The sequence below is a fragment of the Telopea speciosissima genome, chromosome 3 (genome assembly GCF_018873765.1).
Source record: "Telopea speciosissima isolate NSW1024214 ecotype Mountain lineage chromosome 3, Tspe_v1, whole genome shotgun sequence".
NCBI classification, from domain to species: Eukaryota; Viridiplantae; Streptophyta; class Magnoliopsida; order Proteales; family Proteaceae; genus Telopea; species Telopea speciosissima.
In genome coordinates this window covers 70,391,732-70,408,853 of record NC_057918.1, presented here as the reverse complement: position 1 = coordinate 70,408,853, position 17,122 = coordinate 70,391,732, and the positions used below count along the sequence as shown (strand labels likewise).

The 17,122-nt window shown below is 39.9% G+C and overlaps 1 protein-coding gene across 4 annotated transcripts in view; it reads right to left on the bottom strand.

Annotated features, from left to right (window-relative positions):
• Positions 1-17,122, bottom strand: part of LOC122656730 (protein ALWAYS EARLY 2-like) — a 65,330-nt gene that overhangs the window by 6,812 nt on the left and 41,396 nt on the right. For all 4 annotated transcript variants that reach the window (XR_006332153.1, XM_043851362.1, XM_043851361.1 and 1 more), the window contains exons 12-13: positions 16,262-16,567; positions 15,993-16,171 (exon numbers count right to left, since the gene is read on the bottom strand). Coding sequence is in view for 3 of the 4 variants with exons in the window: in XM_043851362.1 (XP_043707297.1) it covers positions 15,993-16,171; positions 16,262-16,567 (485 nt within the window). In the remaining variant the exon portion in view is untranslated. The remainder of the gene's footprint in view (positions 1-15,992; positions 16,172-16,261; positions 16,568-17,122) is intronic.

Here is a 17,122-nt window from a genome sequence, read left to right as displayed (position 1 = left end):
CAATTGCAAATGTGCTAGGGAACTTGGAAGTTTTTTTCTCTATGACTTTCACACCACAGGGTTTTCTTAGCGATATTAGGGCTTAGTCATGGAGGGCGCCAATGCCCAAAAAGGAAACATAAAGATTCTAAGAACATGACATACATAGTTGATATTGATTCAAAGGGCCAGCACATAGAGTTTGTTATGCCACCATGGTTCTTTGAAGAGAAAGCTCCACGCCTTGAAGACTTTATTCTTAATGTTTCTGCATCACCAGAGTATTGTTTGGGAATGGTTAATGCTGCTAATCACATGTTGTTTCCCCCTCATCACTACACAATTAGAAGATGAAGTTTTTCAAGCTGGGGAGAGTTGATGCAGATTTATCACCAAACTGGGCTTCTTTTATTAGGAATAAGTCTAGGGTTGGATAATTTACATGTTGGGCCTTTGATCCCATGGGTTTTCTATGTAATAGCCACTTCTATGGGCCTAAAATATGGGTACTAAGGTTACATACGGGATTAGTTAGTTTCTTTTTATTTGGTTAGTTGTCATGTGATCACTTAAGTGATCATGTGACTTGGTCAAGTGGTCATGTGACTATTTAATTATTATTTAAGTTGGGCCGGATTAGGACTCTATAAGTACAGCCATGTTTTGAGTCTATTTCCTTTAGTATTTCAGTTTCCTAGTCAGTTTAAGTTTCTTAATAGTTTAAGGATTGGGTTAGGCCTTTCCTTTTTAGAGTTGGAGTCTATTTTTGAGTCTTTTATATAAGATTGTAAGGTGGGCAAGCATGGTACACGAATTTTGATACTAATGAAAAGCTTTTGCTGCTCTTCTTCTCCACTGTCTTGTGTTTGATCAAGGCTGGTGAGATTGGTTGATCCGGTTGACACCTTGCGGTGGGAAGCCCAGGTGGTTCATTGGTGGGATTGGTGTTTGATCCAATCGACACCTTGCAGTGTGAAGCCCGGATGGTTCTTTCGAAGCTCTCCTTCAAGTTCTAGTTAAAGATTCACTTTTTATTCAAGTTTCCCAATCAAACAAGCTGCTGCCAAGGAAATTCTACAACAACAGTGAGTTTGAATCATCCCCATCCCCAACAATTCTTCTTCTAATCCTCTCACAGCCCAAACCCTAAGATTCCCCCCCTTTTTTTTAAATTTTCCCATAACCTAAAACCTGCAACTAGTCTTCTTCCCTTCTAGAAGGTCACATGTAAGGTGATTTTCGCGATAATTCTGCCCAGCCAAATCGAACCGTTAAAACCTGCTAAAGTGATTGACTCTTCCTCAAACTCTAAGAGAGACTCGATCAAAATTTCATTACCATCCACCCAGCCGATTGTCTGAAATTACTCTTTTACCCCTCTCTCCTATCTCAACTAGGAAACCTCCATAACTCCAAATTTAACCATCTGATTTAGCTGTAATTTTCAGCATATATTCCCCTCCACCCTACCCACATTCAACCTAAATATTAAGCCCATTCAACCACCTGATTTCCTATTATTATAAATCCTAGATTCCATCACCTTCAACCTTTCAAAACCCTAAACCTAACTTGCTGCCAATTCATTCCAGCATACATTGCTCCAAAACTTAACGTAACCTACAGACTATAGTGATAGACTCCCCTACACCTGCCTAGCATAACCAACACCTCAAACCCTAACCCTAACCAAACCTCAACCCTAATTTTGACCTAAAATCACATTTTGCCCCAATCAGACTACATGTTCATAACAGATCCTGGTGTACTGGCTCCTAGTTGGTTTCTTACCAATCTAGGACTACATTATCATGGAATGCAGGGGAGGCATCAGAAGAAGTCAAAAACTTGAGGGGTGTAAGAGTAATTTAGCCTTCTTTGTTTCACAGAATCATTAAGAGATACAAAGGCCTTGTTAGAAAGGGTAGATTGAGTATTCCCTCATCATCCTCTATTGTCAACAAAGGAAGGTAGTCTTAATTGGGAGGCTGCCTCCATTGTCAAATGTAGGTGGGTATTGGGAGCCTCCATTGTCAATAAAAGGAGGCAGCCTTAATTTGGAGGCTGCCTCCAGTGTCAAATATAGGTGGGTGTTGGGTGACTTTGCTTGTACATGGTTATGATGGACCATCTATAAATAGGTGTATTTCCTTCAAAGCAAGAACATGAAATATATCTCTTCCACTTCTTCTCCTATAGACTTGTTTATCTAGATTCTGGTTTCTAACATGGTATTAGAGCGAATCTGATCAAGAACACGCTTCCATTCCTTTCTCTCGGTCCTTTTATTGCTTATACAATCGACAAAAGAAGGTGGGATAGACTCGATCAAGTTTCAGAGACTTTTGGTTTCTTCTCTGCTGCAGGGGGTATCTTACCCCAGTTTTGAAGGTTTGAAGGCTGCCATGATGATTTAAATTTTAAAGACATCGATCATTATTCAAACTCAGGTTCGATGTCTTTTACATTAGTTTATGGTTGATTGGATTTGGACTATTTTGAAGTCTATTACTTTGATATCGATTTTTGGGACTGTTATGCTGCTGGTTTGCTCTCAGTATTGCTGAGATATATGTTTAAATCGATTTTATCGAATTTTTTCTTATGGACTGTGTAATGTTCAGTTGTATGATGGGCAGTGTGATGTTCAGTTAACTTGCTCCATGTATTTCTGGTGATTGTTTGAGGGCTGCTGCTGTTTGTTTGGTATTTTCTTGGTGTTCTTTTTTTTTTTTAAGACATTCATGGGTGAGACATCAAAGGATACAAAGATGGTGACTGAAGTGGTATCCTCTTCATCAAATTTCCTTACTTCCAAGAAGTTGGAAGGCAGTCAGAATTTTCAGCAATGGCACAAGATTGTGTCCTTGGTTCTCACAGGTAGAAAGAAAAATCATTTGACTGGGAAGAAACCTGCTAGCATGGATGCAACTACTTGGGAGATTACTGATGCCCGTATCTTAGGACAGATGTTGAACTCTATGGATAGTAGTATCGTAGATCTTGTGACTCACATTGATACTGTTCAAAAACTATGGGATTATCTAGCTGTTTTATATTCTGGACACAACAATCTCTCCAGAATTTATGAGCTGTCCCAAGAGTTTTATCGGGTTGATCGGAAGGGTCGTCTTGTTACACAGCATTATGCAAACTTTAAAAGAATGTATGAAGAACTGAATGCCTTGCTGCCCATTACATCTGATGTGACACAAATGCAACAACAACGTGAGCAGTTCACAGTTATGGGTTTCTTGGGCAGCTTGGGCCCAGAATTCGAATCTGTTCGATCTCAGATTCTTGGAGGTGTTACAGTTCCATCTCTTGCAGATACCTTTTTTCGGGTTCTACGGGCGTCTCGTGACATAACTCGAGCTTCTTCTGGTGATAGCACTGACCTTGTTAGTAGTGGCCACGATGGGGTTGTTAGCCTGCTAAAAATCCTCCCGCTGCAATACCTGTTAGTACTCAAGATTCATCTAATAAGTCTGATAAATCTGGTCTTGCGAGAACTTGTCATCAATGTGGCAAACCTGGCCATATTCAACGTTTTTGTTGGAAATTACATGGCAGAACCCCCACAGTCCAAGATAGTAACACTGCTAGTACTGAACCGGCAGCCCAATTTGTGCCTATGGAAGACCGTCGTGTGACTTTGACCATGACAGAGGAGGAATATGCCCGCTATAGCCAAGGAAAGGCCTCTCAGGACATTTCTTCCACTTAGGGGTGTCAACGGGCCGGGTTGGGCCGGGCTTGCCCTAAACCCTAGCCCAACCCTGGGGGTCATAAACTCAGCCCAAACCCAACCCGGCCCTGCTAGGGCCTACAATCTCTCAACCCAGGCACAACCCTGCCAGGGTATACCCTAATCCGGCCCGACCCTGATTGACCCTGATTGGACAGGGCCGGGCAAGATTGATCCTGATTGACCCTGAATTGTATTTGTCCTACTTGTTTCTTTAATCATGTTAGTACTACCCAGATAGTTAGTAGCTATTTCAGCTATATTTGTTTTGGACCTATTGTATAAAAATTGGTAGAAAATGATGAAAATCAAAACGAAATATCAAATACTCACTAGAGAACTTGGACCAAAGCAACTCTAGAACACCAAAAAGGATTAGAACTCAAAAGAACGGTCTCGTTTCTCCTGTTTAGTTAATTTTGATGTTACTTAACCCGTTTTTTCTCCTTCTTTAAATTACCCGCAGGAGAGGGTGATATCGATGAGATAATATAAAATAATAAAGGAAAACTAAGAAGAACAATAGAGAGAACTCAATAAGACAGGTTGAAGCAACAGAGAGAACTGAAAAAGACAGGTTGAAGGAATAGAGGAACAACCTATTATTTGTTTTTTTTTTTTTATCTTAAATCCCAAAAATTCCTTACAGTTCACCAAGCACAATTAAAGAGATACCTTCCCTTATCCTCCCTTCTCCCTTCCCCCGTCCCTCACATATTGATCAAGAAAAGAGAGAAAGAGAGGGGGAACAAAGAGACTTACAAACTTCTTTTCGAAGATAAGTTTCATCTGCTAGATGATGGCTGGGAGGTATGAGACTGCAGGTCTTAACAGTATTTAGCTTGGAGGTTGTCTTTTTGGGAAGTTTTCATAGAAAGAAAAATGAAAAGAAAAATAATAATAAATGGGACAGAAAAGAAGTAAAATCTACAAAGAGATAACCGGAAAAAAAGAATCACAGAATAAAAAATATAATCAAAACTAAAGGGGTTTAGCACAACACAGAACCTATTTCAATACATCAGCTCTAGTTTCATGCTTACAGAACTTCCCTGAAAACCGAGGTCCTGTGGTGCGAATTCTAAAGGGATTTGCTGGGTAGGGTTCCTCCCATTTCAGTTATTGGTTCAAAGCTTAAACAAAGGTTTGGTAGTTGAGAGAGAGAGAGAGATGAGGGCTTGAAGGTCGTCAATGAAGCTTAAAGGAGAGTAGGAGACTGAAGGAAGCATCCGCGGCTGAGCCTTTAGCGATTAGAGATTTTCAGATTTAGGGTTTGGGCATTTGGCTCTACACAATGGCTTAATACAGAATACCATTGTATATATATTTGTTAATTAATGTTATAATACAGGGTCGGGCTGAGCCGGGCCAGGTCAGCACTAGGCCTTAACCCAGGCCCAACCCGGCCCTGCCAGGGTCATGAAAATATTAATCCCAAACCCACCCTGCGGGCTGAAAAACCGGGCCCAGGCCCTGTTCGGGCTCAGGCGGGACGGGCTTTTTTGACACCCCTACTTCCACTGCTACTTTTGTTCAGACAGGTAATGTCATTGCGTGTCTCACCATCTCTAGGCCCTGGATTATCAATTCAGGGGCCTCAGACCATATGTCTGGAACCTCTGGTATCTTTTCCTCCTTACAGACCTCTAATTCCAGTGTTACTCTTGCTGACGGTTCCTTTGCTACAGTAAAAAGCACTGGTACTGTTCAGCCCACTTCTTCTTTGTCATTATCTTTTGTATTGTATTTACCCAAATTTCCTTTTAATCTCTTATCTGTTAGTCAACTCACCAATGCCTACAACTGTTCCATAACCTTTTTCCCTGACTCTTGTGTTTTTCAGGATTTGCAGACAAAGAAGACGATTGGTAGAGGCAGGGTATCCAAGGGGCTATATCTTCTTGAGGGCACACCTTCGGTTGCCTGTTCGAGTACATCCTCCCCTCATCAGATCCATTGTCGGCTTGGTCATCCTTCCTTACAGAGTTTGCAGAAATTTTTTCCAAGTTTTCATTCTCTTTCAGTTTTAAATTGTGAGTCGTGTCAGATTGGAAAGCTCCACCATGTGAGTTATCCCCCTCAAATCAATAAACAGGCCACACATCCTTTTTCTTTAGTTCATTCTGATGTGTGGGATCAAGGTTCAAGAACTCGGGTCTCGGTGGCATCTCGGCTAGGCCAGAAACCGAGTCGAGCCGAGATCTCGCCGAGATCTCGGCGAGTTGGTGCAATTTTTTTTTTTTGGACTCGGACCCCCAACTCGGTGGGTTGTACACATATTTTGGGTCTGAAACTTGGTATCCAGCCTATTTCAGGCCATTTAAACACAATGGCATGCCCAGATTTGCCAAAAAACAAGTCCAAATATGAGTTTCACTTTGGACCATAGGTTGGTAGGCGACGAGTCGTACTAAAAGTCTAAAACAACATAATCTATATATAATTTAGTAAAACATAGCAAATTAGCAATCAAAACATTCTAATTAGCACACATCAATCAAAACATTCAAATAAAATGTACATTACATCAATGTTCACTTAATTTGTTACATAAAATGAGATTGAACAAGAAATTCATCCCTATATCGATCCACATATAATTCCCATGTCATGGAATTGCTATAGTGTTGCAAATAGTGTGACACAGCTTCCATATAAGTCTTCTGATCAACATATACCAATCTCCCTATCTTAGGGTACATGGGAGGTTTGTTGGTATGAGGTGTAAGATCCATTCTCTTGTCATATTGAGTTTGAGGCATGTATGACTGGTTTGGGACTAGGAATGTATGCCCAACACTGACCTAGAGCTTTGTTGTCATACTCATTCTTGTTGCCCATACGACCATAGGCACTATAATCGAACCGGTGCTCTGCTGGCCATAGTCATAGCCATGATGATGCTTGAGATGATTGCCATGGTCGATGCTCACTAGTAGTATCTATACTCATGCTTCGAAACTTGTAAGCATGGTGTTCATACTCTTTGTTGTCCTCCTCCTGAGCATATGACTGATGTGAGTGTTTGCGACCCTTCTTTCTGTTGTATGTTTTAGGGTAGCCACCATGGTCTTGATCTTGAGTGGCATGCGTAAACTGAGACTCACCGGTGAAACGCACAGGGTCCTCCTGCGTTCCAACTTCTTGCTCGTACTGCTCGCGCATCCCCTCATGACGATCATCATAATAACCGCCACTCCGCATGCCACTAGCAGCAGCAGCTTCACCACCATCACCATCACCATCACCATCACCATCACCATCACTAGCATCACCAGTGTCATCACCACCACCATCATCATCATCAGCAGGACTTCCTACAGCAGGCGGCTCAAAAGGTTTCGGTGACTCTGCATGTGCACGCCCCTCTTGCGTCGACATATATTCATCAACATCAGTGCCGGTTAGAGACGCAATGGTGGGGTCGGGCCTACCCCCCAGGTTGATCCATATCAGGTGTACCACGATCCCTCACCCACTGGAATAGGGGATCCTCATCGTCATCAGAGTCCTCTTGAAAAATGTTGGACAGTTCAATGGGTTCTTTATCATTGGCCTCAATTCCTTCACGTATGTGCCTCATCCTTAATCTCATATTGTAGTGCACATACACAAGCTGCTCCAGTCGTTCGCTACCCAACCTATTCCGCCTCTTTGAATGTATCAATGAGAATGTACTCCAGTTGCGCTCACATCCGGAGGATGAACAAGTTTGTGAGAGCACTCTCACTGCTACCTTCCTCGAGGTTGGGTGAACTTGTACCATAAAGCACCCACCTGTCATGCATTACAAATATAGAATAGTAAGAATATGTACATTATAAAGAGATAAATTATAATTCATAAATGTAATATCATGCCACCTACCAGGGTCCGACTTTGTCTACCCTCCACGCAAGCTAGTCGACCGAAACTTCTGAGGCCTCTCTCAAGTATTTGATCTATTTTCAATATGAGGCATTAGTATTTCCTATTTAGTAATTACATTCATAAAACCAAAGTGCCAAAGTCCCATACTCTCACCTCATCGTTGCGAAGACTTGTGTCTTTGGATGGGGCTCCAACTTCGAGTAACACTTGAACGCCTCTAACAATTCTATGTCTAGCCCAAGATCATGGGAGTAGTGATACTTTGGATTCAAATAGTATCTTGGTAAAGTAAACACCACAAATATGATTTGTTAGTGACTTAATCGCTTTAATGCCTTTAGGGTTTTGAATATGTAAATGTAAAAAAGTTATAACATTTAAAGTATAAAGTATGTTGAACTCACCACCTTATCGATGGATGACTCAAGTGCTTCTCCCACCGCTCATTAATGATGTTAGTGTAGGACTTTGCACTTCGAGGTATAGCAGCTCTAACCATTTCCTTCATTTTTGGATGGCAAGATAAATGTGGCCTAAAGTAGGCTTCTTCTCTGTATCAACCATCCTCGATCGCCACCACTCTCTAATATGCCAACCACTTTCCCCAAGTCCTTCCAAAATCCATCATTTGCAATGGTCCATTGTGCTACCTTTGCTTCTTCGACTTAGAACCTTGCCAACCAAACCATTCAGCGACTTGCAAACATACACCTTAGACCTATCGTCTTACTCGAAAGCTCTTGAATGCAATGTAATTGGTGGCAAATCGAGTGACACCAGGCCTCACTAAATCTCCATTGCATTTCTCCCTCATCAAGGCTAAAGCATAAGAATGGTTGTACACAAAAGTTGTCACTTGTCTTGCCCTATTTACCACACCCGCCACCAAAGTCTTTTTCCCCATGTCCTTCAAGATTAAATCAATAGAATGGGCTGCACATGGGGTCCAAAAGAGCCGGATCCTCTTACTCTTCTTATTCATCAACTTCTCTCACCTTTTTATAGTTGGAACCGTTATCCGTCACAATTTGGATAACGCCCTGTCCTACCTCCTCCACCACTGCTTGAACTCCTTATACAAGTATGATGCATCCTTTATATGCTTTGATGCATCGATAGACTTCAAGAATATAGTCTTTCCATTCGAACTCACCATGAAATTTATGATGGACAGCCTAGTAGGTCCATCCAACCATCACCATAAGAGTAACCCCATATGTCTCCCACATTGGCTTCAAACCATCAATGTATTCTTTTAGCTCCTCTACCTCCCGAGGCAAATACACATTGTATAATTCAAATGGTGAAGGTCCTTCCATCCTCGCACCGCCCTCCTGCACATCAGGAATGCATCATAGTATGTTCCTTGTGCTACATTGGCTGAATGCCATGGTAAAGCATGAATTTCTTGAAGGCTTTTCGTGCTTTCTCTTGTTTACCACCAAATACTTGTGGGATGGTTGGCTGGTAGGCATCTTGTTGCCTAAAAGTGGTGGGATCCTGCTCAAAAATGGGTTCCGGACCTTGTACTCGTGGTCGGGTTTGGGGTCGTGGTATATTTCTTGTCCCAGTGCTTCTTCTCCTCTCATCTTCTTGCAGACTGTGCATGAGCCAGATCCACCAGCTCCTCTTGCTTGCTCATATGCTCTTATATTATCAAAATGAAAACTTTGTCTACTCTAGCCAAAGTCTGCTGGTAAATTCTCCATTCAGCCTTTGATTGAAACTCACCAGGTGGAGGCCCAATGTCAGTATCATCTTCGCCACAAACCTCTGCACCAGCCCTCTCTAGTATTGCCTCATTAAACTCTTGTTGCATTCTTTCCCTCTCAGATTTTTTTAATCTTCCTCCTTTCAAATGTTGTGTCATTGCCACTTTCACTTGGATAGGAACATTTGGGCATGATGAAACATCCTTGCATGTACCGCATAAGTGTTGCTTTAACCTGGTGGCTCCTCCGGATAGCAACTTCCCACAATAATTGCATTTGGACTTCTTTTTGTCTCATGGACATGGGAACTCCATGTTGCCATGCTATATCGGACATTGAATACAAAATGTCTTATGTTTGACATTTAAATAAAAAGCATGTATTAATAACCATGGATCACTTAAAGTAAGGTATTCAAGACTTAAAGTATGCTATTCATAACTCTTAAACGTAATGTCAAGCTACTAGAACTATGAAATAACTATATCTTATTTATCCCCTAACCCAAGTATTTATTTGTTAATTAAAAATAATATTTTGAATTTTTTTTAAAACTATTTATACCTTAAAGTATAAGAAAAATATAATGTAATGATGAATTTGACACCATTTGAAGTTGAATATTATGTACATATGTTGTACATAATTTTCCATAACCAATAAGTATTTTTCCTTAATATTATATATATTTTTTTAATTTTTATAATATATTTATTAAATCTGAAAAATAAAATAATTTTTTTAATGGGTGAAAATAAAAAATTAATCCATGGGGCTGTAGAGCATCCCAAGTAGTTTAACATATATCAAAATCATTTTCAAACAATCACTATTCATCCTATTTTTTTCATTTTCTTTTTTCAAATAAATCATTTATTTTTCCAGAAATTATAATAAATAATTTATTAACTGAAAAAAAAATCCGACTCCATGAAGTGATAGATCGGGCAAAGATGTTCAACATATATTAAAACCACATGAATCTAACAAGGATTACAAAATTTTTTTTTGGAAAAAATAGATTTGGGGAAGAAATAGAAAACACCTTTGAAATCTTGCAAATAGGTGATGATGCTCCAAATTGGCACTTGAATCTTCACTTTGGCACTTCAATCTAACTCCAAACAGTGCATTCCATCCAACAATCGAAAGAAAGAAGAAGAAATTTGAAGGAGAGGTTTTTTCCCCTTGGTTTAGAGCCTAAGAACTTCTGTTCCTGCTCTCTCTTATGTTGGAAATGGTTTTTGGGTGAAAATTGGGCTAAATACAACTAACTAGCATCTTTGGGCCCAGCCGAGATCTCGCCGAGATCTCTGCGAGATATTGGTTTTTTTGTACTAAAAAAACCATGATTTTCACCTTCGAGATATCACCGAGATCTCGGTCGAGAAATTGTAGTTTTTTGTACCGACTAGGAACTCGACTCGGTTTTGCCCAAAACCGAGAAACTCGGCGAGATCTCGGCGAGATCTCGCGAGTTCTCGAACCTTGTGTGGGATCCTTGTCATGTAACGTCCACACTGGGCATTAAATATTTTGTTACTTTTGTTGACGACCATCCTCGTGTTACTTGGTTATATTTAATGAAATGTCGGTCTGAATTGTTTTCCATCTTTTCCTCATTTATTGCTGAAATTAAGAATCAATTTGGATGTTATGTTAAAATTTTGCATAGTGATAACGCACGGGAATATTTTTCTGCTCCTTTTTCTGACTTTATGACCACTCATGGAATCATTCATCAGTCTTCCTGTTCTGACACACCCATAGTTGTCAAGGCATCGCCTAGGCGTCCAGGCGGTTTTGTTGGGGCATAGGCGACCTTGGCCTTATTGCAAGGCACCTTGCACTGTTTTTTATAGGTATCGAACCGGGTATTGGCCATTATTTATGCCAAATATCATTTAAGTAAATGTTTTATATTTGGTATTTCATTTACCTAAGATATAATTCATAAATAAGCAAATATCCCCCTATTTGAATCCAAAATCCAATAAAAATAGTTAAAAAATCAAATTCCAATTTTCAAAAGGATAAAAAGTCACCCCCCCCCCGGTTCAGGAACAAAAACTAGATTTTCGACAGTAGGTAAAATTTTTAACTTTCTAATGCTGGGGTTTTTCTCGAATCTAAAAATTCTATAAATTTTAATATGGTAAAACATTGCTAAAAACCAAAAGTGCGGTAAAATATTCATTTGTTTAGATATCTAAAAAAATATTTTCATTCAGAGCGATTTTGACAGCATTCGCGCATACCAAATTAGGTTTGACCAAAACATAACTTCTTTAATATAAATCAGATTTAAGCAATTTTGGATTAGTTTGAAAGCTGGATTTGTGCTCTACCTAGTACAAAAAGTCTCATGTAAAAATAAAATCATCTGACTAGTCAAACTTGTTAGAGAACAAGAACATTTCTCTATATCGAGAACAATTTAATTACTAATAGATAAGATCATATTTTCTAAGAACAGTATAAAACAAATGTGAGACTCGTAAAAACCAAATGTATGTTTTATTGTTTTAAACTTCCAATAGCTTGCTTCTTCAATTTTGTTGTCTTCTAGTTCTATGTTGATTTGGATGACTTGATGTGGCTTAATATTGATTTTTGATGACTTTATGTGACTTAATGTGGCTTACTGTTGATTTTTGATGATATAAGGTATATATTGTAGCATACTAAATAATGTTAGAAAAGGGGGAATCAAAAAATAACACTTGGGGGCACCTTCGTCGCCTAGGCGACACCTAGGCGGGCGCCTTGTCGCCTAAGCGCTTAGACACCCATCCAACACTTAAGATCGCTTTGCCACCTTGACAACTATGGACTTAATTATTATAGCATATGACCATAATAGTGGACTTTATTACAACAGTACTCATCTAGACACTACTTGTCGTAGATATACACAAAATTAGGGTGTCTGAAGTAAAAATAAGCTTTAAGAAATATGAAAGTAGGCAAGGCGCTTGACGTAGACGGGGTCCCAATAGAAGTATGGAAGAGCTTAGGAATCTATGGTTTAGTCTGTCTAACCAAGCTATTTAATACGATCATGAGCACAAAGAAAATGCCAAATGAATGGAGGAGAAGCATTGTGGTCCCAATTTACAAAAATGAAGGTGTTATCCTGAGCCTCATTAACTATAGAGGTATAAAACAATGTGGTCATACGATGAAGTTATGGGAGAGGGTTATTGAACTCCACTTGAGAAAGGAAACTACTATTTCGGAGAACTAATTTGGTTAAATGCCAAGATGATCTATGATGGAAGCTATTTTCTTACTTAGGACTTTAGGAGACTTATGGAAAGATATAGAGAGGAATAGAAGGATCTCCATAAAGTCTTTATAGAGCTCGAAAGCCTACGACAGAGTCCCTAGAGGGTTAATCTGGCATATACTAGAGAAGAGAAGGGTCTCAAGTAAATATGTGGACATAATTAAAGATATGTATGATAGTGTGGTGAGTAGTGCAAGAATCGTGAGGGTTCAAGGTAGTAAATTCCCAATTACAATGGGGTTACATCAAGGATCAACCTTCTCAAGTCATAAAAAATTAACAATTGTGAGTAATGTAAGAATTGTGAGGGTTCAAGGTAGTAAATTCCCCGATTACAATGGGGTTATATCAAGGATATTCCTCTTTGTGTTATTCAGTCTCCTTTGCAGCCTCCTGTTATTAATATTTACCGCCGTTGTCCAAGGGAAGAAGCTATTGCCCCCATTGATCCTCCACCTGATGCCGCGTCTTTGCCGTCTGCTGATCCTACCCCCGCCCCTATTCTTTCTGACTTGGACCAGCCCATTGCTCATCAAAAAGGTACATGTCAGTGTGTTCAGCACCCTCTATCTTCTCATGTTTCTTATTTTGGTTTATCTTCTACCTTTCAAACCTGTCTTTCCACTGTTGCATCTCATCCTGTTCCTAAGACAATTGTAGAGCCATTATCTATTTCTGGCTGGATGACAGCCATGGAAGAAGAATTACAGGCTTAGGAACATAACCACACTTGGGATCTTGTTCCATTGCCTGCTGGGAAGTCTGCAATTAGTTGTCGTTGGATCTATGTAGTCAAGGTTAATGTTGATGGATCTCTTACTCGCCTGAAAGCTCGCTTGTTGGCCAAACGCTATGCACAGGTGTATGGTGTAGATTACTTGGATACATTTTCTCCGGTTGCCAAGCTATCCTCTGTTCGTATCCTAATCTCTCTTACCGCCTCTCATCGGTGGCCTATGCATTAACTAGATGTCAAGAATGCTTTCCTCTATGGTGATCTGCAGGAGGGGGTGTATATGGAGCAACCTCTCGGGTTTGTTGCTCAAGGGGAGTCTGGGTTGGTTTGTAAATTGAAGAAATCATTGTATGGATTGAAACAGTCTCTGAGGGCCTGGTTTAGCCTCTTTACAGAGGTAGTACTTGAGTTTAATTTGTCACGGTGCAATAGCGACTACTCTCTTTTCTCTCATCAGACCAGTACCGGCAGGATTTTTCTGATAGTATATGTCGATGACATCGTGATTACTGGCGATGATTCTATAGGAATTGATTGCTTGAAAATTCATCAACAACAAAGATTTCAGACTAAGGATTTGGAAAAATTGATTTATTTCCTAGGAGTTGAAGTAGCTCAATCCAGGAAGGGAATATCTCTCTCACAGTGGAAGTATACTCTTGATTTGCTTACAGAAACTGGGATGCTAGGGTGTAAACCTCTTGATAATCTAATGGATCCCAATGTCAAACTTGCTGCAGATGAGGGAGATGCTCTTGATGATCCAGAAAGGTACAGAAGGTTGGTTGGAAAACTGAATTACTTGACATTCACTCGGCCTGACATCTCATTTTCGGTCAATGTTGTGAGGCAGTTCATGTCATCTCCTAGGGCTCCTCATTGGGATGTTGTCATTCAGATTTTGAGATATCTCAAGAAGGCTCCAGGACGCGGGTTAGTGTATACTGATCATGGACACACACGAATTGGGCCGGATCACTGATTGATCGGAGATCAACTACAGGTTACAGTATATTTCTTGGAGGTAACCATGTCTCATGGAAGAGCACGAAACAAAGTGTAGTGGCTAGATCAAATGCAGAGTCAAAATATCGGGCCATGGCACGTGCTACTTGTGAGCTGGTCTGGTTGAAGATGTTGTTGACTGAACTTGGGTTTGAGATTTCTCCACCGATGCAGCTGTGGTGTGACAACCAGGCAGCAATACATATTGCCTCAAACCCTGTATTCCATGAGAGAACTAAACACATTGAAGTGGATTGTCACTTTGTGAGAGAAAAACTCTAATAGGGCATAATCTCTCCAAAGCATGTCAAGACTGGAGAATAACTTGCTGATATTTTTATTAAGTCTCTAGGGAGTGGGAGGGTTGGCTACATTTGTAACAAGCTGGGCATGATTGATATATATGCTCCAGCTTGAGAGGGAGTGTTAGAAAGGGTAGATTGGGTATTCCCCCATCATCCTCTATCGTCAACAAAGGAAGGCAGCCTTAATTGGGAGGCTGCCTCCATTGTCAAATGTAAGTGGATGTTGGAAGCCTCCTCCATTGTCAACAAAGGGAGGCAGCCTTAATTGGGAGGCTGCCTCCATTGTCAAATGTAGGTGGGTGTTGGGTGACTTAGGTTGTAGATGATTATGATGGACCATCTATAAATAGGTGTATTTCCTTCAAAGAAAGAACATGAAATATATCTCTTCCTCTTCTCTCTTCTTCTCTTCTTCTCCTCTTCTCCTATAGAATTGTTTATCCAGATTCTGGTTTCTAACAGGTCTCAAACCATCTTTTTCAATCTTACTGCTCAGGGTTCTATCATAAAAACGGAAGACTGTCCTAGTACCTTATTCATTATCTTCCACATGTAGGGTTTATAAGGTTAGGACCTTTCGCGGAACATCCTTTGAACATCAGGGATTTTGTACAGTTTTTCTCTGTACATCCAAGAGGACGCTTCATAAGGAAAAATGAATAATCAGATATTGATATTTTTATCAAAATTGGAATTTTATCTTCAGAAAACACCAATTCTATTCAATCTCTTGATTAAGATTCATAAAATCCAATTGTTTGGTTTAATGAGGGATAGTATACTAAGGAGCTTAAAACATGTGCCCTGGACAAATTTTAAAGTGATTCAAGGCCTATGGGAAGGCAGACTCAGATAAGGAAGTTAGTGCTCTACAAAGCCCTTAAATTCACCCGTTTATTTAGTCCCATCTAGTTGGAAGGAGAGTCATGCAATTTCATCGAGGGGGTAAAAGTAAAAGGAATGAGCCGGGTCCTTAGCCATAATATTGCCCATATGAAGGACATAGCTAGATGAGAGACTATGATCTTCCATTATATACTAACAGAAGGAAAGATACTTTAAGTTCATTAGCTCAAAATGCTGCATCCTCGTAGTTTCTACACTATTAGTACTTAAATATTATCATGTTAACATTATCTTGAACTATCCATGTGGCTGAGAGCCCTCCCAGGCCACGAATAACGACGCAATTATCAGGGGTACGCTCTATCACTGAGCTAATAGCCCATCGTGCAGGCACCCAGTGGAAGCCCAATATGCCAAAAGCAAGAGTGATCCAATCCCTCTCTTTCCTTTTTGCACCCCTAAGATACAAAAAGAAAAGGATAAACAGTTGGAAAGGAAATACCTCCTTATGACACCCCATTCAACACGGGTTAACCTTGGGATGTGGCCCAATCCAACATGATTTAAGTATTCCACAAATTCCCTTTTAGCAAACCACGGGTAATCAATAGCACTATAGAACCACTCATAAGAACACCATCTACGAAGCAAGCGTGACGACAAACCATGAGAAAGCTTTTCCTGCAATAAAAGAATATGTTATGGTCAAAGCCTCAAGAAAAAAATGAAATTTCTGCCATTCCAAATGTGGAGGTTTAGAGCATTCCTAACCTTAAGATCAAGTGCCTTGTCATGAAGTGGAAGAGCATATTTAGTAGGTTGGTCATTTCCAACACTCTCAGAAGACTTCAACTCCTTTTGCATTTTCCGCCTACTCCTTACTTTAGTTGGTAAGTTAACTGGATTTACAGTAGGAACCTGCCCAGATGATGCAGCTGAATCAGCCCCCGTCTTTTGAGCCTCAGTACCAGAAGAGGATTCTGCAGGTCTGACCAATTTCCCTTGTTTTGGTGGTAGAGCAATTTGATTAGTACGTTTAGCTTTACTAATGGATTTCTTTCCTTCCTCAGCCAAAGCCTACAATAAGTATGTATGAGATAAAATCATCATTTTTCTATGGCCAGGGGGTGTGAAGCTAATGCAAACTATAATTACACCCCCACAAAAAAAAAAAACTCATAAAAATGCAAGCATGGCTAGAAATTGAAAAAATTAGCGACATCAACAAACAATAACTACTAAAAAATGTTAAAAAAATAAATAAAAGGATAGGGGAGAAGATGAGGTAGATTATCCAACAGCAAACAAAAGCCCCTAAAATCATCCAGAAACAACATATATTCATTGTTGCTGGATTACAAGATAGCACCACCTGGGGAAAAGAGTAAATAATAACAATAAAAAAAAGCCCTCAAAATGTAGAAAATCTTAATGGATGGGGGGTAAATGAGGTGAATTTCCTAACAGTAAACCAAAGACCCTTAAATCATTAAGCTCCCATCATAGTTCAAAACTTCAAATTTTCTGGAAACTAAATATATTGATTGTTGCAGGATTATAAGAGACCAAAATCAGCCAAAGTATAAATTCTAACAAGGTAGGACATGTGCCTCCATCTCCAAACACACACAT